The following is a 23,125-nucleotide window of genomic DNA, read 5'->3' as shown; positions in this document are numbered from 1 at the left end:
TGCGCGGGGTGGAATTATATGGTGTTTGAAATCTATTTTCGGTCGTATCAAGTATTGTTTAGGGCGTTCAATAGTACAACTCTTAAGATAAATATATTTCAATAACCAACAGAAACAAAAAGTCATACTTTTCATTCAAAATGTTCCAAAACCGGCATACCTCTACTCACCTAGTCTTTGTTTACACTTCCCCCCGGGGTCGTTCAAAAGATGTAAACAAATGTGTGATGTTTTCGTGTCTTCTCATTCGCAGATTTGTGGTGGGGAGATTCATTCCTATTTTGGAGCCACAGTTACTCATCGAAAGAGTTCGTGTTTCGTTTAGTTTAGTGCGTGTTTGCCAGCAGCCAATTAAGTGTTAAACGAAATGATTTCTGCCATAGTTCGCCTTGCTGGTTTGCAAGGTATAGTACATCGCCACTTTTCCAGTACTTTGTACTCGAAACGATATGGAATCGACCAGGGGAGACTTATCAAAAGTGTCACCGCGGCAAGCAGTTCGCTGATAAGTGCAACGAAAACAACCCTTGCCTCGTCGCCGTGCGGTCAAAGGTAAGCTAAACGTGATCAGTGGCAGAAGCGTGTGGTTTGCTGGTGCATAACAATTTCTTCCCTTCACGTCGATAGAATGTATTCCAACATAGACTACCTAAAAGGGGATCCCAATCTCGAGTGTACGGCTGGGACGATGAACGATGGTAAGTACAGACGGTGATGTCATCATGGGATAAATTTATGCTACAGCGAGGGTTGTCTAATGGAGCGCCTATGCTTCTATGGTCCGTGGAACGGGACTTTGACCTTGTAAGTGACTAGTCATTGTTTTTCTTTCGAGTCTCAAGCAAGTAGCACCAGATATTTTATCGCTGTGAATCATAATTAACGTGATTGATTATTTCTATTCTAGTGAAACAAACCATCATCAAGAAACTCGGTATTGAAGTTGGATATACACCTTTTGTAAGTACGCGCGAACATCTGGTCAAATATCTTCCACAATCGGTGAAAGATCTTCCGCCTCGTAGTATGCAGGATTCCTTTACGTCGGCAATAATACCGTTGACGACGGACAAGATCTTGAAGGACAAGTATGTTGGCTTCATGGGAAACGTTCGAGTCGGTCGTTTGATGGAGGATATGGATATGTTTGCTGGTTAGTTTGAAGTCGTCAAACTGTCACCACGATTGATTTCTTTTTCAGCTAATACGTTTCACTTTCTTTACAGTGTGGGTAGTTCATAAGCACATTCTTGTGCCGGATCTACCGGAGGGTGTTTCACTGCCGTACACTTTCGTTACGGTGCTCGTCGACAAGATAGACTTCACCGATCTGATGCCAACTCACGATGCCGACATTCGCCTGTCCGGTCACGTGAGTTGGGTTGGACGAACCTCTGTTGAAGTGGTTGTTTGGATGGAGCAAAAGTTGCACGGCAAGTGGCGCAAGCTAACGCGTGCCCTGTTCCTAATGGCCGCGAGAGACGCCACCAACACGAAGGCAGCTTTCATTAACCCGCTCGTCCCGGCCAATGAAGAAGAGAAAGCAATATTCGATGGAGGCGAATGTGAGTAGAAAGCAATGTGCATTTACAATCAAAGTCACTAAAGAAAATTTTCTTTTTATTCTAGCACGCAAAAAGCGACGAGTTCAGTTGCAAAAGGAGGATCTTTTGAAAACGGAACCGAACGATTTCGAACAAGGAATGGTGCACGAACTGTTCGTTAAATCGATCGACACGAAGAGCAAAGCATTTAATAAGCGTATTTTGCCACCTGGCTACGTTTGGATGGAGGAAGCAACGATCGCAAACATCGTTTTCTCGCATCCCGAGGATCGCAATGCGCACAACAAGGTTTTCGGTGGCTTTCTGATGCGTAACGCACTGGAACTTAGCTGGGCGCTTGCATACAACTTCGCCAAACGTCGACCTAAACTAGAGCACATTTCGGACATTAGCTTCCACCATCCGGTGGACGTGTCGTCGATGCTGAACATGCAAGCGCATGTAATCTTTACAGATCTACACTACATGGAAATAGTGGTGCTGGCGGATGTGTACGATGCCGTAACCGGTCAGCAGACGACGACCAACAGTTTCTACTACACTTACTCGGTGGCCGAGCGTTTGCCTAAAATTATGCCCAAAACGTATCATGAAGCGATGTACTATTTGGACGGACGCCGAAAGTTCCGTTACGCCATGGGTATCGATACACCGAAGGTCGCGGGATCGACGGCTGCAGCTACAAGTGAGGCAGTTGATCCGACAAAAAGTAAATTGTGAGCTGTATTCAAAAACCTGCAATTCCAAACCTAACTTTTTATTTCCGGAGATTAATTACTTTATTTGTAAATTGGCATTTGGTTATATTTTGTACCTTCGCTTCAAAAGCATTTTATTGATTGACGTGCAGCTAACGATTCTTATTCATTTGATATTCAACAGTACTTTAGTACTACTTTAGTAATTATTTATGACAAATGGAATATACAGGACTTTGGTTTGTGAAATACACGAATATATTTAAAAAGCATAAGGTTCTGTCAATTATTTTCATATATCTTAAAGTAACATAACATTTTTTTACACCTTTTTCATTGTTTGTGATATGTCTGCGATATGAAATCAAATTTCGGATCGATGAGGATTTCCGGGACATGTAAATTCAATCCGTCTGTTAACCCAACCCGCAAAGTTTCTCAAGAAATTTAACGTCGTGTTTATTTTTTGATTTTCTGCGTCACATTTATTAGGGATTTGTTAGTAAAAATCGCAATATTCGTAAACGAATTGATTACTTGCTCAGTATCGCGCAGCGTTTTCGGGTTTAATGTGTTGATCGGTTGTATCTTTATCCATTTATGCATCATTGAAGAATGTAATGTACTCTGTGGAACGTATGTGTGTACGACGTATGTTTGCATGCATTTTTTTATTAATGTTTTATGTAGTATGTTTAATCGCTTCTTTTGTTAGTCTGACTTCCATCTGCACACTGGTTTACACTTTACTTATTTATAGCACATATTTCAACGTCTCGCGTAAAATCTTATTCGAGTCTACATCGTTTACTTTCTCTTTCTCTCTTAGTGTCTCTATTTTGATTTATCTTATAAATATATTTTTCCTACAACAGCCTCGGGAGCTCGCTCGGATTATAGTAATGAAAATGTCCTCCTCGCCCAAAAAACCATAATTTGAACTTATTTTCTTCTTCCTTCCTTGGTTACGCTAGTGCTTTCCAGATTGAATCCCCATCCGCAACAAACATTTTTGATTATAGTGGGCTATACGGGAAGAATACATACCCCGCTAAACTATCCTAAACTCGATCTCGTTATTAAACTATCAATTCATGTATTAAACTGCTCCTTAAGTCTTAAAGGTAAATTTCAGCCGAGCCATTCTTTCGCATTTGAGTTTCCATTACATATTAGTCACGACAATGTTTATATATCGAATGCATATGTTACAAAATGATAACAAACCGTAGAGTCAAGCCGGTTCGATCGAAATTCGAAACGATCAATCCCTGCTTTTGTGTTCAAATTTAACAAATTAACAAACAATCGAATTTCGTTCCACGCTGGTATGACACAGAAAATGCTAAGTATATTGGCGCTGAAGTTAAATATATGCACCGGTCGATGGATAAACTTCAAGGTATGTTCCTTGCACGGATGGGTGTCTTTGCTGTCGGTTTTTAAATGCTGCTAACTCCCCTATCGTTTAATGGGAAAACAAGTTCATAACACCTTTGAATTTACGTGACCACAAAAGCTCACGTGGAACGACGTTTCGGTAGTAAGTTTATGGCCAATACGGTGGATTCAGGTAACGGAACACAGTATAGAGCTCTGGATTCTTAACGGCTATCAACAAGTTTTTAAAGTTGGGGGCGTTTTTTCTTTTAAAGTTTCCTTATCTACTCGCGATCTGAAATAAGGATAAGAGGAAAATATAGCTTGGCAGGTCAAGTATCGGACCCCTCGGTCGAAAGCGACTCAGACCACTTGACTTGTCTCAGATTTCCGCTCGGTCCATCGTGCGCGGTTGAAATAACCGGCGTTTGGCAGTTCCACCGGAAGCACGTGTTGCAGTCGATGGCGCATTGGAAACTTTCGCTACCACTTCATCGTTGCCCGGTTCACGGATATCAGTGGCATTTTCCGGTGGCTTTGGCCTCAGCGTACCAGCAAGTGGCTCGTTGTCCGCTAGGTTAGTCCCCACGGTTGGTTGGGGTGCTCGGTTGCGCTTGGAGAAGTGCTTCGCGGCCGCCGCCATCATTAGCGAACCACGCTGCTTGAAGCCGTTCGACGAGTTGGAGGTACCACCGGCAGCTCCGGTGTCGTCCCTCTTCTTGCCTTCCTTTCGACCGACCCCGCCGTTGGCACCGTTCACATCGTACGAGGACGACCGCTTTCCGATGATGCGCACGTTCTTGATGAAGGACTGGCTGACGGTGGTGCCGCGCAGAAATTTGTCACCGCTAACGTGATTATCGAGTGCTTCGTTATCGCCTTCGTTTGTGACGCTACCGTCACCGTCGTTACGCTGATAACGATCGTCCGCCGTGTCCTCGGCGAAGGACGAGGCGACGGTGCGGCGATTGCCACTATTAGCGCCGTTATCGTGGTTGTAATAGCGCATTGTGCCACTGCCAGCAGTAGCAGCTCCCACGGCACCGAATGGCGTTGGGTTGGACGCGCCGGATGTTGACGCTTGTTGCGGTGCAGTTGAAGAAGTGTTGGTAGACGTCGTCGTCGTCGTCGTCGTCGTTGCCGTAGTCATCGTCACCGGCATGGAGGATGCGTTGAAAAACACATTCGGATTGTTTCTGCTGGTGCTGAACCCGGCGCCCTGTTCGGAAGGATGGTTGCCGGTGCCGAAGAGACTCCAGATGCCTTTCGCGGTTCCCCGGCCGCCGGAGGGTGCGGAGTCACCCGACTGGTGGTGGTGATTGCGACCCAAGAGGAACGTATCGATATTCGACGGTGGATTGCGCTGCTGGAGGAAATGTTGGCTCTGCTGCTGTTGCTGCTGATGCTGGAGTAATTTTGACTGTTTGCCAAAAGAGCTTTTACGGTAATCATCGTCTAGATTCAGCGAATCGAAATTACTTGATTCATTCTCGTTAGTGAGCGGATAGCTGCCGGCAATGGTATTGGTTCCGAGCACGTCCACCGTGGGAAAGTTTGCCCTCGGAAGGGTCTGACTATGATTGTTATGACCGTCGGTGGAATGGGGTAAGTTTGCCTCAAAGTTATTGTTATTAATATGTATATGGCTCTCGCCGAGGCCACCTCTACCACCACCACCAGCGGCACCAGCGCTCGTATGCCTTCGTGTGGGTCCGGTCCCTTGTGGATCGGTATAGGAAAAGGATGTCGGTGGAAGATGGGGATGATGCTGATGAAGGTGATGGTGTGGATGAGACTGAGGGTGTTGCTGATGGTACTGAGGCTGCTGCGGCGTCGTCGTCGTTGGTGGCTGCGAGCCGGGATAGTACTGGGAGTGGTCCGGGTGGTGCTGAGCATGGTAGAAATGCTGGCCGGACGGTGCGCCCACCTCCACCGAGGACGATGGGGAAATCTTCGGCGAGGGTAATATAATCTTGTGCCGGTTCGTGTCGCCCACACGCTTCACGTTCGAGCGGTGCGATCGATACCGGGCCGTTCCAGCGCCGGTCGACTCGTACGGTTTGTCCGAACGGTACGAGTCCCGGACGCCACCAAGCGACTGCCGTTGGCGGGCCATCGTTTCGAACGCGTGTATGACGCTCCCGACCCGGGTCGTCACGTCCGGGATGCCCAGCGGACCGCTGAAAAGGTCACGCTGGTGGCGCAAGGTGCTCAGCACCAGGTCAGCATCCTGCGGCTCGATTCCGTCCGGCGCTCGGAAGTGACCGAACTGCTCGCTCTGAGCCATCGCCGCAGCGGAAGCGTCTGTCGACTGCACGCAATTCGCGGGAAGGTCAGGGTATTTGGGGGAAGCGAACGTACGCGAAACATAGGAAAAAGATAAATGAAATAAAAACGGAAACAAGGATAAAATAAATCAAATATTTTTCTTTTTAAATAAATAAAACAGAACAAATAAACAAAGCAGTAGATAAAATGCAAGACACCAGGACTCCTTCATGACTGAGAAGCTATTTTGCACCTTCTTAATAAAATGATAACGTTTTCTTCATTGGTATCCAGTTAAGGAAACTTTCCTTTTGTGATTCCTTCTTAGAAATATACCTATTAATTAATTTTCACGATCTATGACACCATGTTTGTCATTTCTTAGAAACAGTGAACTAAAGGTTTGAATATACAATCTCTTCAAATTATCCCCTTTTTAAATCAAATGATATTGTTCCTGTATACTTTTGAAGTGATGTGTTGCTTATTTAAAGTTATGATGCTCTTGAATACACCCCATTTGTTGAAAAAATTGCTCTCTAGGTTGTCCCAGTTTTCAATCTCTGTTGGCTTCATTCCATCCACTCAAGGCCCCACGCTGAGTTGTGCTCATCAAACAGTTTTACTTGGCTATATAGTGCCAGAGATATTCAATTTGTCGTTCGATGGGTCCATCAATCTAAAAAAACGGGGGAAAAGGGAAAATCCACTTCCCTGGAAGGAAGCGAAAAAGTCTTCTCTTCAACGCACGAGTGCCCCCGACGGTCGGTCAATCGGACGGGCCCCCCAGGGGACACTGTTGGGTTGGTTGGTTTTTCCATCTTAAACATTTGCCTAGCGTCCATTTTTTTACTCTCTTGTCTCTGCAAAGGAATGCTTCGCCGTTGCTAGCGCTACTGCTGTTGACTTTCGTTCCAACGACCGGTCCCTTCCGGGGGGCTTGGATTTTGCAAATCCGATATTGTGGATTTAGCATTTGTGAGTTATTTTCCTTTTCCTCGTACGGGGGCAGGGATGACTGGGCTGTGACGAGGAAGGGAGGGACTCAAAATACACTTAACATACTAACGTTACCGTTCGCTCGGACCGAGCCGGACCGGACTGGATTGGCTTTCGCTCGAAAAACTCCACGCATCATGTGTAATGCGATCGGTGTATAAACTGTACGAATTGTGGAACGTGTGAAGCCAAGCTCCCCGGAAAAGAGGATAGGTTCCCCTGTGATGCGGGTTGCGGGTTCAGCTTGAACGAGGGAGAAACTAGTTGCCTGCTCCTAGTTTGTGCTCCTTCGTCATCGATAACGTCGGGGCACAATAAAAATATGTACACAGTTCAATAAAGCGAACGCAACCGGAACAACCTGCACATATGGTTTTGGTATGATTGGAACCGAATGTAACGCTCTTACCTTCGAGGCAATTCCATTTTGGAAAAACGTAAACATTTGATCAAATTCCACATAGTGCTTCGTTTGAATTCGATATTATTTGTCGACCGATTTTCGAGACAGGAAAGGCAAGGGCGCAAAGTGGACGCCTTTGGAAGCGGGATCACTCGAAAGGGAAGAAACGAGAACGCACTCCGGTTTGATCACAAAGAAGGAGAGAAAACGGCTTCCTGCAGAAGTTCGATATAGCGAAACTATCATTCAACTCGACTTCATGTGTTGGGACATGCCGTAGTCGTGGGTCGTTTCCATGTTTCTGCGAACAAGAGTTACAAATGGTGGCAAGCATATTGGCATTTTTCATGTCAAATAACTGATGACTCTTTTTCTCTGCCACTTGCCTGGCAGAGGAATTTGTTTGTATCAATTTCCATTTGGTTGTTTTCGTGGAAATTGATACAATTATTTATGCCGATATCATTAGGTATTGTTCAATATTGTGAATGGAGAACGTTGGATGGAACATCATGCTTAAAAAAAGGCTCATGCCTTCCGAAACTTAACCGATCCCCCCGAACTGAATCCATTCGAAAATCACGTACGTGCATATCGTCACCGGTGCAAGATACTCGTTTGTTACCATAAATTTAGCAAAAATAGAAATAATTTCTGCAAAACACATTTGTCGCGGAAACAATATTTCACTTGCTCAATAATTCAAATGTTTTACGAGCGCTGAATGTTCGAAGCACGTGGCCCAAGGCTTGCACCTTCCTTCTTCCTAAAGCCAATAGCCATAAGCCATAAACATGATTCAAAACCACCGCGGCAGTAAAATTTCGGCATTATATTTGACGACACGTTGGCGCTTTAATGCGAGCACGTTGTTGAGCTGGGATCGATTTTACTGACGCTTCGACGCGTTCGAGCACGTGGAGGATCGTGAGCGTTTCCAATTTACAGCCCGAATAGCGAAAGATTCTCCTGGCTCCAGCTGGCCGAGCCAGGGGGAAAATGGGGGAAGGGTATCGAAAGATACAGTATGATTATCGGCTCTACTGGATCCTAGTGTGGAGGTGGTTGATTTTTTCCCCTTCGCTTGTGCACATATTTTACAGCTTTCTCGAAGCTCGTTCGTAAATAAAATCAAAAGTTTTACGAGTGCCGTTTCGGTTGCTTCCTAGCTATTCGGGGAATCCTTTCCCTCTACTGGTTCCCTTCCCCCAGAAACTCTAGTAGTGTTTCTTGTTTCGTCGTCACCAAATGGCTGCTTTTGGATGTTGGATGGTGATTGCTGTTCAGTTGGTACAAGTTTTTCTATCTGTTTTTTTCGCTTCCTTCTGACATGAGAAAATCGTTACGTGTGAAGTTAGAGCCTTTGGCATCTTCTTGACATTCACCGGTTTCTGTTGGTTCCCGTTAAAAGTCCTACCGCAAACCAACCATTCACCCTGCCAACGCCGGAAAAAGTCCCAGCACACCTGAGGTGCGCCGGTCCTGGATTCGGGATTTTCTTTCGATCGGTAAAGACGGCTCCCTCCAGCAGTGTGTTCAAAAGAAAACACAATCTCAATTTACTTTGGTTTTGTTTGTTTAACGGTTCTCTGCTGGAAAATGAGCCAACATCCTTAAAATCCTTATTTGTGTGGCTCTTCTCTAGCAGGAAATTTTAGCTACAAACGTAAACGGACCGAACCGATGGTTGTGAAAAAAAAATCAACTGTACCGAACCGGAAACCTCGAATTTTCCCGGCAGGCACATGAGGGCACAAATTTGGACAGGTGTGAAAATTTGCCATTTCGTGAATATCAACTAGCTTCAAAGCGTCGGGTGGAGGAGGACTTTCCGCTAGGATAAAGAATGTACGAAGGAATGTGGAAAAAGGGAAAGGCAAAAAGGAGCGCTCGTGAAGAACCGAGCTGGAGCAGCAAGTCTTTCAATCCGTTTCCGGTTTCCCAGTCTCGACCGTTTTTTTTGTCGCTTTAAAAAAAGCTATTTTCCTCTCAACAAAAGTTGCCACGTTTATATCCTCGTTCCAGTGCGAAAACACGTCTCGGTGCGTGCGTGTGCTGGAGTGGTACGTGCGTATCTATTTTCAGTGGCGTTTCGGACGCTTTTTTTTGCTCCCCGCTTGAACCTTTCGATAAGCATGGTGAGGTGTGCGGGGGTGTGAGTTTGCAAAATGCAAAAGTTGGGCTAAAATTTATCGATTCCAGTTAGCACGCGGGCGCAAACTTTATCCTTCCTTTGCAGGGTTTGGAAGAAAGCGACGCTTGACGCTCTAAGGCACGTGGGGGCAAGGAGAGGAGGGGGCATTATTGGTGTTGAAATGGGTTCATTAACTTTGCAAATCATCGTGACACGTTCGAACTCAAAGGGATGCTAGGGGCCCGCACACTGCTTGAATGGTTTTGTGAAGTGTGAATAAACTTTTTTCCTTTCCCATCCTTCCTTTATTTTTACCTTCCCACTACCTTCGACATGCCTTTTGGGAAATTGTGGCAAGCATAAGAACGCCCAACTGAAGTCAAGTGGGGCGTAATAGAAGCGGCAACGATATAATGTGTTATCGGGTTGCGTAGGAGCGGCAGAAAAACACCGATTCATGTTGATTTCCTTGCTTCCGACTAGAAGAACACATTAGAGAGGACCGGCTGCTTTGAGGGCAGGAGAAATGGAGCAGTCAAGAAGTGGAGCCGATTGATTGAAACATTGAGGTGGCCCTGGGAACCTTCTCCTTTGCCAAATCACTCCCCGGTGGCCCAATTGGCTTGCGTGTTTGTTTGGTTTGTGTGCTCTATTGTGGTCAAATGGAGAGGAAATATTTGACACAATGTTCCCACACTTGTCCGGCATTGATGTCGTACTGCATATTGAGCTCCACGATGTGGATGGGACCACGGTGGAAGTGTTTTCCAAGCGGAAGGTAACGAGAGAGCGCGGTCAAAAGAATCAAAATGCAAATCGAGATGGATCGATCGCACATAAATGTACTCATTAAAGCTCATTTGAATTACTAATGCGTTCGATTTACATGACAAATCGGAGTGATTATGAAATGGAAGCGCAAAGTGGGATGCGCAAATGAAAAAAAAGAGGTAAATATATCACATACCGTGTACAACCTCCGGTAATGGATACGAAGGGAGTAATTGCAAAGTGGTTTTTGCTTTCTTTTTGCTTTGTTGCGTTTGCCGTAATTGACTATTAATGGGAATTTTCTGGTTGGTTGAAGATCGATTCTCGATAGTTTTAATTTAGTGGCTATATTATGCCAAATAGGTTTATTAAACATGAGCTTAGAATGCACTTGTATTTGTTGTACACATATCAAGTGTTGAATACTCTGTGCAGTTTTGTTCTAAAGGGCACACTTGGGAAATTACTTAAAGCATCAAGGGAGTGCATTACAACTTTATCTATTTAATAGATCACGGGAAGCGATTGGTTGGAGATTGTTCCGAGTAAATGCATCTAGAAAAACCTTTTTTTTTCTTCTTTTTCTGTTCAATTTAATTTCCATTCCCAGGCTGATCAAGAATTTCCATCACATCCATCATCACACACGGAGGACGTGCTGCACGATTAAGATAAGAAGCTTTTCTCTTTAAGCAGCACGTGGCACGGGGTGTTCCAGAAAAGGACGAAAATGATGATGAGCGCCGGCAAAGGTGGGCCAGTTTGTTTAAGCTTCATCTATCGAACCGGAAACGAACCCGCGCCTTGATAACGGTTGTGCACAGGTACGGTTGATGCCCCGCGAACCAATGCCTAGGAATGCCGTAGTTCATCCCCGACGGAACGCGTTTCGAGAACGAAATCGATCATGAATTCCCACCGGCGGGAAGCGAGTTTGTTCGACAAGAACAAGATGATGTGCAGTGAATGAAATTGTGGAAAAAGGAAAAAGGTTAAGGTAAGAGAGAGAGAGAGACGGAGACTTAAAAGTGATCAGGTCAAACGTGTGGGAAGGTGAGTTCGTTCATCGTCTTGTTCGGCTTGTGTGGTACAAAATTCCCACTACACAAGAACGCCCGGTACCGAGCTTCAACGAGCGCTTCCTCGGGGGGATTGCATCGAAAAGAAAAATAAAAAGGCATAACCAGCCGCCCAGCAGCATGCCATTCCCGGTAGAACCTTGCCCAACATGCCAATGACCGCCGCCGGTGGCATCTGGTACGGGGTTGCACATCACGGGACAACGGGTCCACCCGGATCGGTTCGAGAATATTGACTCGGCAGGGAATCGGTCACCCGGTCTGGAGCCCCATGACCGCCCACTGCGACATGATACGACAAGAAACGGTTGCTTCGCCGGCAGAAGCCCGGAGGCAAGAATCCGAAGCGTCCGAGGCAGTCGATGCACCAAAACCGATGTCTTTTCCCACCGGGAACCCGGGAGGGAGTTCTTGGCGGGAGAAAAACTCTCCCTCCCCCGAAGCGGCGATCGCTACTAACTCATCTCGTTGGCCAGGTGCTATTTCAACCGTGTTGTAGCAATGATACCATTTAACGGTGTTCGTTCACCTCCACTTTGGTCTCGGTGCTCGGGTGCCATGCATGTCCTTTGGGTGTTGCGATGAAATTGAATTGTCTAGTCTATCTATAATATCGAAATCAATTTCCGTTCTCCGAACGAAGCCTCCGTTGGAAAGCGCTTTCGCTCGCTTCGGTCGCTCCGGTGGAAAAGAGGATTTTTCGCCTCCTTCTGCTTCAACTCACCCAGCGCTGGTGTGTTTGTTTGTGTATTTTCTTCATGGAAAGCGACTAGAATGCGTTCCGTCTGCCGTGCCATCGACCGTCTACAACAATCTTCTCGGGTGAACGCGATTGTCCTCCTTTGCGCAGTGTACGGCAAGAAATAGAAGGAAACATTCTCGCTTCAAATATCGCTACGCCTCGGGGCCGGATTGACGGATCGCTATCGTGATTCCATCTGTTTGCACATTTGCTACAGGGGAAGGAGGAGAGGTTGTAGACGAAGCACGAGAAGTCACCCTTCACCCAGGGGACAGATGTAAACGCACAGCCATGGTTGGCCCGGAATCGGGTTTGTTGTTTGGTTAATTTTCCGACTCAGCTGTGATTGCAGCGTTCGCGTTAATAGAAGGTGAAATCGAATTTTCATCGTCTGCGGGGTCGATGTTTCGATTCGTTCAAAGGTTTCTTTGCGGCAGCAATGGGAAACGTTTCAATTCTTGCCATTTTCCCACCAAAACAAAACATTCCACCCTGGTGCTTGAAATTTCCGTTTTTAACCCTCCGAGATCTTTTGCCCGTGATTTCTCGAAGGAAGCTGTTACAATCCGGGAATGTTGCCGTAAAAGGCTTCAATTGATTTTAGCTCTTTCAAATCTTTTAATCGTGAAGTGAATTGTAATGGTCTCCCGCTCGGTGGACCGAAACGTTGAATAAAACATAATTAAGATCGATTCTCTTTCGCACGGGTGTTTTTTTCCCCCACTCGGTCCGCAATCTGGTCCCGTTACTTTTTCGCCCTGGGAAGTTTCATTCTACGATCGAGGCGGTTTCCAATTAAATGAAATATTGTTTCCCAATACAATCGCCTGATTGATTGCCACACCGATGGCCTCGTAATGCCCGCGGGCGTGGCCTTGGCTTTTCCTTCGCCTCCTTTGCGACCAAGAATTATCGACAACCAAGACGAATCGGTTGTTTCCTTGCAGCACGTCAGGACTTTCGGTAGCGAACCGTTTGAAGTAGAAGCATTAAAAGCAGAGCGCCGTAAAAAAGAGAATTGAATGACCATAGTGTAAGAAGTATAAAATGCGTCCCTCGAGCTCCAAGACGCGCAGGAAGAAGGAAAAACAAAAAAAAGTCAAAAGTAAAGAAACGATTCATCATGATGAAAATTCTGCAACGCCAAGAAATGAAAACTGCTGGCGCAGAAAATTCGCCGCTCATTAGGAGCGGACGCTTGACGATGGTTTCTTGGCTTGCCGGTGGCTTCGTCAGGGTTTTCCACTTGCTTCACGGGCATCGATCGTTGCGCACCGAATGTGGGCCGCTTTCCATGACGCTAAAGACTTGCCAATTGCGCCGAGGCATCAGTTGGGGATCTTTGCTATGGTGGCCTTACTTGCTGCCTCCGGTTGCAGCGTGGTTTCGAGGCTGGCAAACAATTTTCGGTTTTTGGCGTCTTCCCGGGAGCGCTGGCGGTAAACCACACCGCTGCTATATCGGGCTGCTTCCGGGTTTCAAAATTGATGACAGGCTGCGAAATGATTGAAGTCGTAATTCCGCGGTTTGCCTCGGAACGACCAACGACAGGGAAGTTCTGTTGCGCTGGGAGGTTCTGTGTTCTTCTCTTTCCCGTTTCTTCCTGCGCTCGGCGATGGCAAACGGAAGGAACGAGAAGTGCGATACCGTTTTGTCCTTCCATCGCGGGCCATCCGGCGTGTTTTATCGTTATTTCCTACTAATTTCTTCCTAATTACTTCATCGTCGTCGGAGTAAATAATTGAAAATTATCCCTCAACTTGAACGTGCCAACTCGTTATCGGCTTCGGCGCAAGTGACGGTCGCTGAAAGCCGTTTCAGGGGGGAAAATGATTCTTCGCGAGTCTGCGACTGGCATTCACCCCGTTCGCGCCGTTTGTCTCTCGTTGGTGGATGAAACCACCACGTCAGGCCAGGTGTTGATGATGCTGAAGGCTTCGTTGTAAAAAAAAGTTGGTTGGTTTGGGAAAACAATTTCCTTCTCTTTTGCAGGTTGACTTTTTCTTTATTTTATCGTCGCTCATCGCATGTTTTGACATCACCGTTGTCTCGTTTGGAGCTATTTCAATGTTTAAAGCTCGGTTAGCGGATGCTTTGGGAGTAAAATCGAGCCTTGGCATACCTCAGGACTTGACCCCATGATACGTAGAACTGCTGTTTTCACTGCCAAACATTAGCGAGGCGGTGTTCGAAAACCAAGCATTATCGAGCTGTGGCAAGCGAAAGGACTTGGGGCAGATTTTATCTTTTAATTAGATTCATCTAAAATTTATCTTTACCCGTCCCGAGTCCACTCGTTTTCGGCAACGATGCTATGTGGCACTGCCGCCACTCGGGTGGTGTTTGTTCGTTGAGCTAATTCGATTTCAATTACAATTCGAGTGGTCGGCCAGTACGATTCCACACTTCGTTAGCCTCCTCCTCCACTCCCCCAGTTTTGCCATTCCGATTGGACTAACTTTGGTCAAATTTCGGAGGTGAGTTTCATACGAATGTTGACCAAAAGTTGGGTTCCCAGCCCCCCGAACGGCCAGCGTTTATGGGCAAAATTAATTGGATTTGTAAGACAGCGTCGACCGAGTGCAGAAGCCGTCTGCTGACCAGCACTGTGAAGTATGCTTTTTAATGTGTGCCTCCGGTGGTCAAATCCTTGCACATTTCACTTAATTGGAACATGTTTGGTTGCCCCATGGTTGGTATGAAATAAATCCATTGGTTTCTAGGTTTAGAATGTGTTCATTCAAATATAATTTTTGTTCAACTCACATGCACGCAATCATCGAATCATGAATTTGGTTAACGTGGTACGGAAGTCGTGTTGTGTTCGTCAAGTAATTATTACTTTTCAAACCCCAACACTTGGAAAGGGAAGAAAAATTTCCTTTGTTCAGTACAATGGAGACGCCTGGTACCTCATGATTGTGCACCATCCATTGTTCGGTTGATTTACTAATGACGCTTCAATCTAAATTGATTCTTAAAAAATATTTTCAAACATCATTACTGCCGATTCAGGCTGTTGAGCATGCCGACAATCGATAATACTTTCAGAGTTGCGGGTAGTTGCTGCCGATCAAATGGAGGCGCCTGGTGGTTCTGCACAAAAGTTTCCCATGCTGCCCAAACGCAACCCCTTGGCATGGAGCGTAATGGTAGTAAAATGGATGCTGTAGCAGACCAAAAAGGCAAATATTTGCTGATTGTAGCATTCATTACCACGAAGCAGCAGTAGCGAATATGTGGCCCGAAAACAAAGGACCGCAGCAATGTTGATAAATTATTTCAACCGTAACAATGTGGCAATTTTCTATTCATCCCGAATCTATGATGCGTGAGATTTTGCCCATCTGGTACGGCTTCCCAGTGCAGGAGCTTTGGAGTGGGACTGAAAGACTTCATCGGCGGGCTCATTATCGTTGACTTTTTCGACTCTGGGAAAATTTTCCCCGCGCACACATAAACCATTATTTGGGTTCTTCCCTCCTTCTACAAAATTACCAAAGGGTGCAGAAAAACGTGCAATTACAATTTAGCTCCGCTTTTCGCATTTCTATTTTAATACGATTCAAATTTAATACCGTCACGCGTGGGAAGCACGCAGTATTGTTACATTTGGAAAAGTGAGTTGTAAGAAATAATAAAACACATTATGGATGTTGAAACCGGCATGATGAAACTTTTAAACCAATAATCGTCTTACCGCACGTTAAACCTACCATGTGGTATGTTCGCAGCAGTTGAAAAGCTTCCCTTAATTGGATACCAATGTAAGTTAAGTCGTTTTAAGGTACGATGGAGTAACAATTGTTTCAGTCAATTGTAGCGCTACAAGGGGTGGCTAAACCAGTACATTCGCTTGTTGGCAAGCTTAGCGATGAATGTAAAATTGCACTCAATAAAGTTTTTATATCGTTGTAAATGAACGAACTTTACAGTCGTTTCGTCGATACTGGTAACACAAAAAAAAAACCCGTTGTTACACGAAACTAAAGCAAAGGAAAATCAAAAAGGGTAACAGTGCTACACTTCGGTTAAATAATCCTCGTATTCAGAGATTAGTTTTTGCCTCATTTTGCTTGTGCATCGTTGCATATTGCTTAGAGGAGAAACAAAACAAAAAAACAGGTGTGAAGCAATATACGAAACGAAAAACACACAAGGATGATGATGAATGCATCGGAAGTATGCCGGGGTTGGGGGATGGCGAAGGAAAAATGTGGTGAAAATGGCAACTCAGCTTGCAGCCACAGAAATGAAGCATGTGTATGTATGTGCGAAAGTGTTTGTGCGGTGCAACTTGGCGCGTAGTGTGTACAACTGTGCGAAGTGACCACATGTGAGTGCTGTAGCTGCTGTTGTAGGGCCTTTAATTTTCCCTTCCGGTCGCCGTTGACGCGCGTGTTGGTTTTCCTTTGTTTTTCTGCCTCTCCGTCCGTAAAAGACAAACGGGCTGCATGTATCTAAACTACCTAAACCCTCAACCACTCTCCTCTTTTTATGCTGTTAGTTCTCACACGAAGGAAATTAATTTTTTTATGCCTTTTTCTGTGTTGTATTGTGCCGTCAGCTTCATCCAACTTTACCCTTTGCACCGATTATCTACATTTTCTTAATGTCCCCTCTCGCATAACTCATTTTTCACGCCTGCGAGTCTGGTTTTTATGGGTTTTCCGAGTGTATGTAAATATTACAACCGTCCTTCTGTGCCACATCGCACTTTTATGCTCTCGTGCCGTCACTTCCGGGTTGCTTGGAGCATTGTTTTATTGTTTTCTTTTCTTCTGATTTTTTCCCTCTCTATAGCTCTCAGCCACATCCCTCCAGCTTTGTGTAACAAATTTCCCTCCCGCCGTTCTATGCTAGAAAAACTAGAATTTCTGTCGTGCTGGGTCGCCTGAAGCTGGTACACACAACACTTGTGAAAATGGTTGCTGGGAGACATGTAAACGGAACGTGCCATTGACAAATCTCTAGGACTTATCCCGGGGACATCGGGGCCAATACTTTTGATGGCAAGAAAATGTTCCCCTCAAACCGTATCAACCGTTGGTGGTATGTGGCTTGCAGTACATCAATGGTATTTGTGTCAACATCGGTGAGACACACAAACGCAAACAATTGTTGCACGATGCATGCAGTGGTGTGCAAGTACCCGCGAGGCGCGCTGTCCTTTCCAGCAACAATGCAACAGTCAGTGGTGCATTTCGATCGTCCCTTGCGGTTCGAACAATTTCTCAAAGTTGTGTTCCTCCTGTTCCTCACCAACCCCCGGAGGGTTGCCTACCGGCGGTTTCCGGTTTCTGCAACTAACTAGCTCTACTGCTGCCGTGTCCAGTGCTGCCACTATTATTTACCGGCGACTGTTGCTGATGTTTCTGAGTGTGTTTTTTAGTGTAGTGCTGCTGTGGCTGTTGTTGTTGTTGTTGCGGTGCCGTCGCTGCCGTCGGAGGGGGCGCCTGGTGGAGGTGGGCGGTGCTGTTGTGTGATTTATTTGTGTTATTATTATTCGCCTGATAGCGCCGCCCGATCGAGGGCGATGGGGCGGGCGATGTTTGCTTGGCATTCTGCACACTTGGCGCTTGTTTGGTGCCACCACCATGGTGGCCCCCTAGTGGGAGTGGTGGAAGCGGAGGCGGGGAGGGCGATGTGGGAGTGCTTTGGCGCGAGTCGGCGGACAAGGCCGGGTCGCTGGCGCCGGCGGTGGTCGAGCGCGGAAGTGACGTGGCCGGCGCGGTGGCCATGTGTGCCGGCAGTGTGGTGGTGTTCGTGAGGGTGCCGGTCGGTGTGGGCAGCAGAAGCATCTGCGATTGTGATTTGCTTTTGGTGTGCTTGTGTTTCGGTTCGCCGTAGCCGTAGCCACCGGACACCGGTTCTGCGAACAGCTCGCAGCTGAGCTTGCGACTTTTGCCACCCGACTTGCCCCCGTAGTGGGGGGGCGGTGTGGGGTCTAGGGCGCCGGGGGAGCTGTCACCCCCGCCACCACCCGGACCGGGCCGTTCGTAGTCGTTCGGCGGGCGTTTGGCGTGCGAGGTTTTCGCGGGACCGCGACTTTTCGCGTTGCCAGTTTGGCCGCTTGAAGCGGCACCGCCGCCGCCACCCCCACCATTGGTGTAGGAGTAGGGGTGGTGGTGCGGGTGGTGGTAGCTACCCGACTTGCCGCCCGAGTAGTGGTAGGTGGCGTAGTGATTGTTGTGGTGGTGTGGCTGTTGTTGCTGCTGCTGTTTGGTGCTGTGTGCTTTGTGTTCGCTATCGTAGCTGTGTTCGAGGCTGTGGCTTTGGCAGTCGTGCCGCGGGTGGTAGTAGTAAATGCCGTGATGGGTGCCATCGTCCCCAATACCAGCACTGCCGGCGCCACCGGATGCGGCCGCCACCGGGGACACGGGCACCGGCAGATCGGTACGCTCCCGCTAGGCTACGTGATTGCCGAATGTCCGCAGAACGGGCATCGTCTAAAATGGGCAAGTAGAAAGAAAGAAACAGAGAAAAAGAGAGAGAGAGAGAGAAGAGACGGGAGAAAACACAACAACCACGAAAAAGCGTTAAAATAAGACCAAACAGAGTGAAAGAGAGTTGGGGAAAAATAGAGAGAGATTGAGAGAAAGAGAGAAAAAGAAAGAAAGAAAGACAGTCGTGTATTAAAATTACGGCACTGTGTTAGTTTCGCAACAAGATGAACGGGGGATGTTGTATAAGACTCGTGTATATTGTGCCGCTCATCGGGCACATTGTGGGTAGTGTTGATTGGAAAGGCAATGTTTCAAAGTTACTTTCAGTCACCGGAAAAGGCACTAGTAAATATTGTACAACGATGTGACAGCAAAGAAAAACAAACAAAATGAAAATAGTTTCGTTGGGCGTTAGCCATTTTCGAATGGAAAAGTGTTGGATTACCATACCATCGGATAGCTTTCTATCAAATTGGTTCAGATTTCCATGTTTTGGTTGTCAAAGTTTCATAAAGTTTCTAATCCAACACAATTCTGTAAATTGTGGAACATGTAGTCACCATGTGGCCATGTTTACAAATAAGTGTTCTGCACTGGTGTCTACATGTCGACAATTATTTTCATCAAATCCGTTTGCAAATATTAAAATAAGCACATTATTCGATACAATACACAAAACGCTGTATAGATGAAGAAAGTGTTGTATTGTTGTGTCGAAAAAATTGGTCCCTATTCGAGGTATTGTTATTGTCTGATTTCGCTTACTGAAATGCATGGGATTATTATTATTATCTGTACATTGGAAACTTTTTTCATAGAAATATAATTCAATAGGATGGTTGGAAAACCAGAATCCTCTTTTGCACAGCCTCCTCAATATTCTGCAGTTAAAAATCGCATGCACTTCGCAAGAAATTGTTTAAAATAGGATGGTGAGATAGCTGTGGCGTGGTGTTTTTGGTAAACAGGATCAACGTTTTTTTTTTATCTCCTGAGTTTGTTTTCTTCTTATCATTCGTCAGGTTGTTGTTCGTAAAGCACGAGGTGCGTCGCGAGCGAGAAAGGGGAAAGGGCGAGAATGATAAAGAGCTTATGCGGTGCAACAAAAGGTACAGGTGGGTGTGGGTATGGTGGTCTGTAGCAAAAGCAGGCACGAACGGCATTATCCTACACGTGAAAATGTAAACACAGGCAGATGCAAACTAGTTTTGCGAAACGTGTTAATGCTACATGTGGAAAACATACGCATAATGAGCAAAACCAAAAGAAAATATAAATCAAAGAAACACAAAAACTAAGTAAACTGGGCAAACGATTTGCTTCGAACGCGAACCACAGAGTGGAAATAATAAAGCAGGTCATGAAATAAACATCCGGCACCCGGTCACAGGCAGTGAAAGTATTATTTACAACGTTGTACAAATCGTGCCTCGTACGACGGAGAACGGCATGCCAGAGGAAAATGTTTTCGCTCATAGAAGCACATTCGCACACTCACACGTATACAAGCACATGCCACGGATGCACGTTGACGCTGAGGTGGTGGTTATCAGATTTCAACCGAATTCGATTCCCCACGCGTCACTCGACGATCGTGTCAACAGTGAGGACCCATGTACGACATAATAACGACGTCGCTCCAGTTAACGATGGCATGCTCAAAAGCCGAGCTCGGCGGTGCGTAAGGGTGCTATGGGGCAACGGGTGGAAGAAGTATCACTTCTTTCATAACGTCCTGCACTGCCTAGGCACGGTCGGACGGTGGAAATCTTCATCACACGCTGTCACGCCACTTCACGCCCGAACCAAAGCAGCGGCTCCAATCGGTTCCGAAACGGTTTACGATTATTGCCGTCAGTCAATATTCTGTCAATTTTTGTGAGGACAATGCCGCTTTTTTTCCTCCGTTCCCTTCGCCAAGCTGGAGGGGTTATTTGAGCGAAGTCGATGAAATGCGAAATATGTTAGAACGCTCCGGAACATGTTGCCACGATGTCAGTTTTGTGACGGCCTGCATGCACGGGGCTAGCAAGCGTACGGCATAACATCATCATCAGCATCAGTGGCAACAACATCGGCAGCAATTTTATCATCATCATCCCCGACATCATCGCGCACTTGGCGCGAGCTCTCAGGAACGAGCTGCTTCCGAACGTTTTTCCGGAGCACGTGCATGGGAATGACGCTCAATTGAGGTTAGGGTACGGTACCAGAACTAGTTGCGAATCGTGCGATTTCTTTTCGCCTTTATTCGAAAACGATTTCCACGAGTCCTGGAGAGCATTAGCTTGGTGCGCATTTCGAGGAAGGGTTACATACAGCTGACTAGCTTTTGCGTCAGTGCAATAAGTAGGAAAGGAGGGGGATAAAAATAAAACTACGAAACAATATTCTTTCCTCCATCCTACGGGAAACATCCCAGCCACATACGCGAGGACGGGGAAAAGCGCAACATCTGGTAACTTGCTTAGCCATTTCTTGCTATTGCGTTCCATTCCCCCTCACCTCCCCGACAGCAACATCTTCCACGACAGGATGCTTTTAAGAATATTGACTTCCGTTCCAAATGTCCTCCCCGGGGGGATAAAAGAAGCAAAGGGGACGTACGAGATAGAGTGAAAGCACAAGTCTCTCGCAGTCGCTTGTCGCATTCCATCGTGCGATCGCACAACTCAATTTGGAAAAGCCACGCCATCGGTACCGGGTACATATTTTTCAATTGCCATTTTGATCGCTTTCGGTTAAGTTTCCGGCACTTCTCGATATCGTACCGCTTCGAAACGGGAGGCTCGTTTTGCGGGAGATGAAGGTGTGTGCGTGCATTATTGCATTTCGGAACATTTTCACTAGCAAACTTTCTACTTGTGGTTGTTGTGTTGTGCCATTGCTATTCCATCGCTTTTGGGTGGGAAAATTGTTTTCCCCAGTTTAAACGGCCCCAGGATGGTCGCGGAAAGTTTCCTGCCGTTAAACAAGAAACACGGAGAGGCGAAAGACGCTTGTCGCCGGCTGTCCACTCCTCCCCCGCGTCTTGTTGTGGGAACATTTCATTGCGAATGCTTTTTCTGTCTCTTCTCTACTGAATCGTTTACGGTGTCGGAAAAATAACTTTGCTGGTTGTGGTGTTTCGTTTTTATTTTGTTCCTAAATTTTTCATGGTGGATACATCCGTTACGTAGCACGCACCGCTCATAATGCGTTAGGTGAAAAGGTGAGTTAAATCAGCCGGCGAGGGTACGCCCGATCCACCGGAGATCGATCGATGTTTATGATTATTGGGGCGGAAATTATGTTTTGCTAGCGCACCCCGTATTGGTCGCAAGTCGCAGGTGGACATTTGCGAGCGAGGAAAAAGTGGTCATTCGAGTAGGATTTTTATTGGCATCGACACCGGGTGGAAGCTATACCAGCGCGATGGTTATTAAAAATAATTGATTTTATTTCCGACAGATTTGTCCCCTATATCGGGTGCCAAATGAAACGGTAACGGTCGATTTAACTTGTCAGACCCTTTTACGGAAATGGGGTGGGTAAAGGAGAAAGTTTTTTTTATGGCAATTTTAAAGCTAACTGATTTTACCAATTCAATACTGTTTACGTAACCGTTTGAAACAGTTTGTCGACAATTTTAGGTTTGAAATTGTACACCATTGCTTTTACTTAAGCTTAAATAAAACTGGGAAATGTAATATTTTTAAAACTTTCATCCTATAAAATTCAGATACTTGGGTTGTTTTTCTTTCTTCTTCAAGAGCAAATATTTTTGCCTGTTTTCTAGTGAGGTAGACAAATAATTTTACGAACAAAGAACATAATCGTTTTGGATTGCGCATTATGTGGCGTTTATCTGAAAAGCCTACCTCCATTCATCAAAAGGTTAAATCGAAAATAATTGCTTAATTTCTAGACGAGTTACTCGAGAGCTAATAAAGCCGGCACTGTGGCAGCAGCTTATGGCAAATAAGATTATGCTTTATCTCCGGGAAACTCTCCACCCCCTGACAAACATTTGGTACCGTTTTTACTCGAAAGCATAACAGCAGCAATAGCTTTCCCCTACCGTTCTTGGGTTCACTCGATCCTTGGCACACGCGAGAAAATTACATGTTCTCTGTGAGTATAATGTTGGTCGAGTGGCGTGAAACACGATTATAAACGAACAATATGTACATAAAAACAACCACGTCCAACCATGGTTCACGTTCCCACTCGGGGAATGTCTGGCGCGGCAAGGATTTTGTTGTTGTTATTATTTTTATGTCGTTTACCTCTTGCAAAAGCACATGGCGTTGAAGAACGACGCTGAAAAAAAGGCTGGTTGTAGCCAAAAAGAAAAGGGGTCCTTCCGACGTTAGGTGGTTTTGTCTGGCTGAGTAACGTTGAAAATGAAAAACCATGAAAGTCGCTCCATTTTCACTCCTTTCCCGCCGTTCGCACGCCAAAGGAAAGCGTCGAAGTACGTGCGAAGAGGACAAAAACCACGTGGAAAAGAATGTCGGCGCATAAATCCGACGTATTTATGCCATAAAAATCCTGGGTCCAATTGTGATAATAATCGTAAAGGAAAAGCCTTGCCAAACTGTCGGTGTGTAATGTGTTTTTAAATAGCAATTCATCTTCAAAGTGAAGGCAGTAAACCT

The 23,125-nt window shown here is 46.0% G+C and overlaps 2 protein-coding genes across 2 annotated transcripts in view; one reads left to right on the top strand and one right to left on the bottom strand.

Annotated features, from left to right (window-relative positions):
• The first annotated feature begins 267 nt into the window (after positions 1-267).
• On the top strand, positions 268-2,511 carry LOC131272410 (acyl-coenzyme A thioesterase 9, mitochondrial-like). The gene is made up of 5 exons (XM_058274135.1): positions 268-552; positions 628-698; positions 908-1,153; positions 1,227-1,565; positions 1,630-2,511. Exons 1-5 carry the CDS (start codon positions 368-370, stop codon positions 2,283-2,285), a joined length of 1,497 nt encoding a protein of 498 aa, XP_058130118.1. The 5' UTR covers positions 268-367; the 3' UTR covers positions 2,286-2,511.
• Positions 2,512-2,744: 233 nt separating this feature from the next.
• LOC131261290 (uncharacterized) overlaps positions 2,745-23,125 on the bottom strand; it is a 103,283-nt gene continuing 82,902 nt past the window's right edge. Inside the window, exons 14-15 of the mRNA XM_058263290.1 lie at positions 4,696-5,896; positions 2,745-4,659 (exon numbers count right to left, since the gene is read on the bottom strand). Of these exons, the coding sequence (XP_058119273.1) occupies positions 4,026-4,659; positions 4,696-5,896 (1,835 nt within the window). The 3' untranslated portion in view covers positions 2,745-4,025. The remainder of the gene's footprint in view (positions 4,660-4,695; positions 5,897-23,125) is intronic.

This window comes from Anopheles coustani, chromosome 3 (assembly GCF_943734705.1).
Source record: "Anopheles coustani chromosome 3, idAnoCousDA_361_x.2, whole genome shotgun sequence".
NCBI classification, from domain to species: Eukaryota; Metazoa; Arthropoda; class Insecta; order Diptera; family Culicidae; genus Anopheles; species Anopheles coustani.
The sequence above is the reverse complement of the archived record's forward strand: the minus strand, read 5'-3'. Positions and strand labels throughout refer to the sequence as shown.

Coding starts and splice junctions, on each gene's coding strand:
- LOC131272410 (XM_058274135.1), top strand. CDS start 368: ATGATTTCTGCCATAGTTCGCCTTGCTGGTTTGCAAGGTATAGTACAT. Junction 699..907: donor GGCTGGGACGATGAACGATG/GTAAGTACAGAC, acceptor TTTCTATTCTAG/TGAAACAAACCATCATCAAG. Junction 1,566..1,629: donor AATATTCGATGGAGGCGAAT/GTGAGTAGAAAG, acceptor TTTTTATTCTAG/CACGCAAAAAGCGACGAGTT.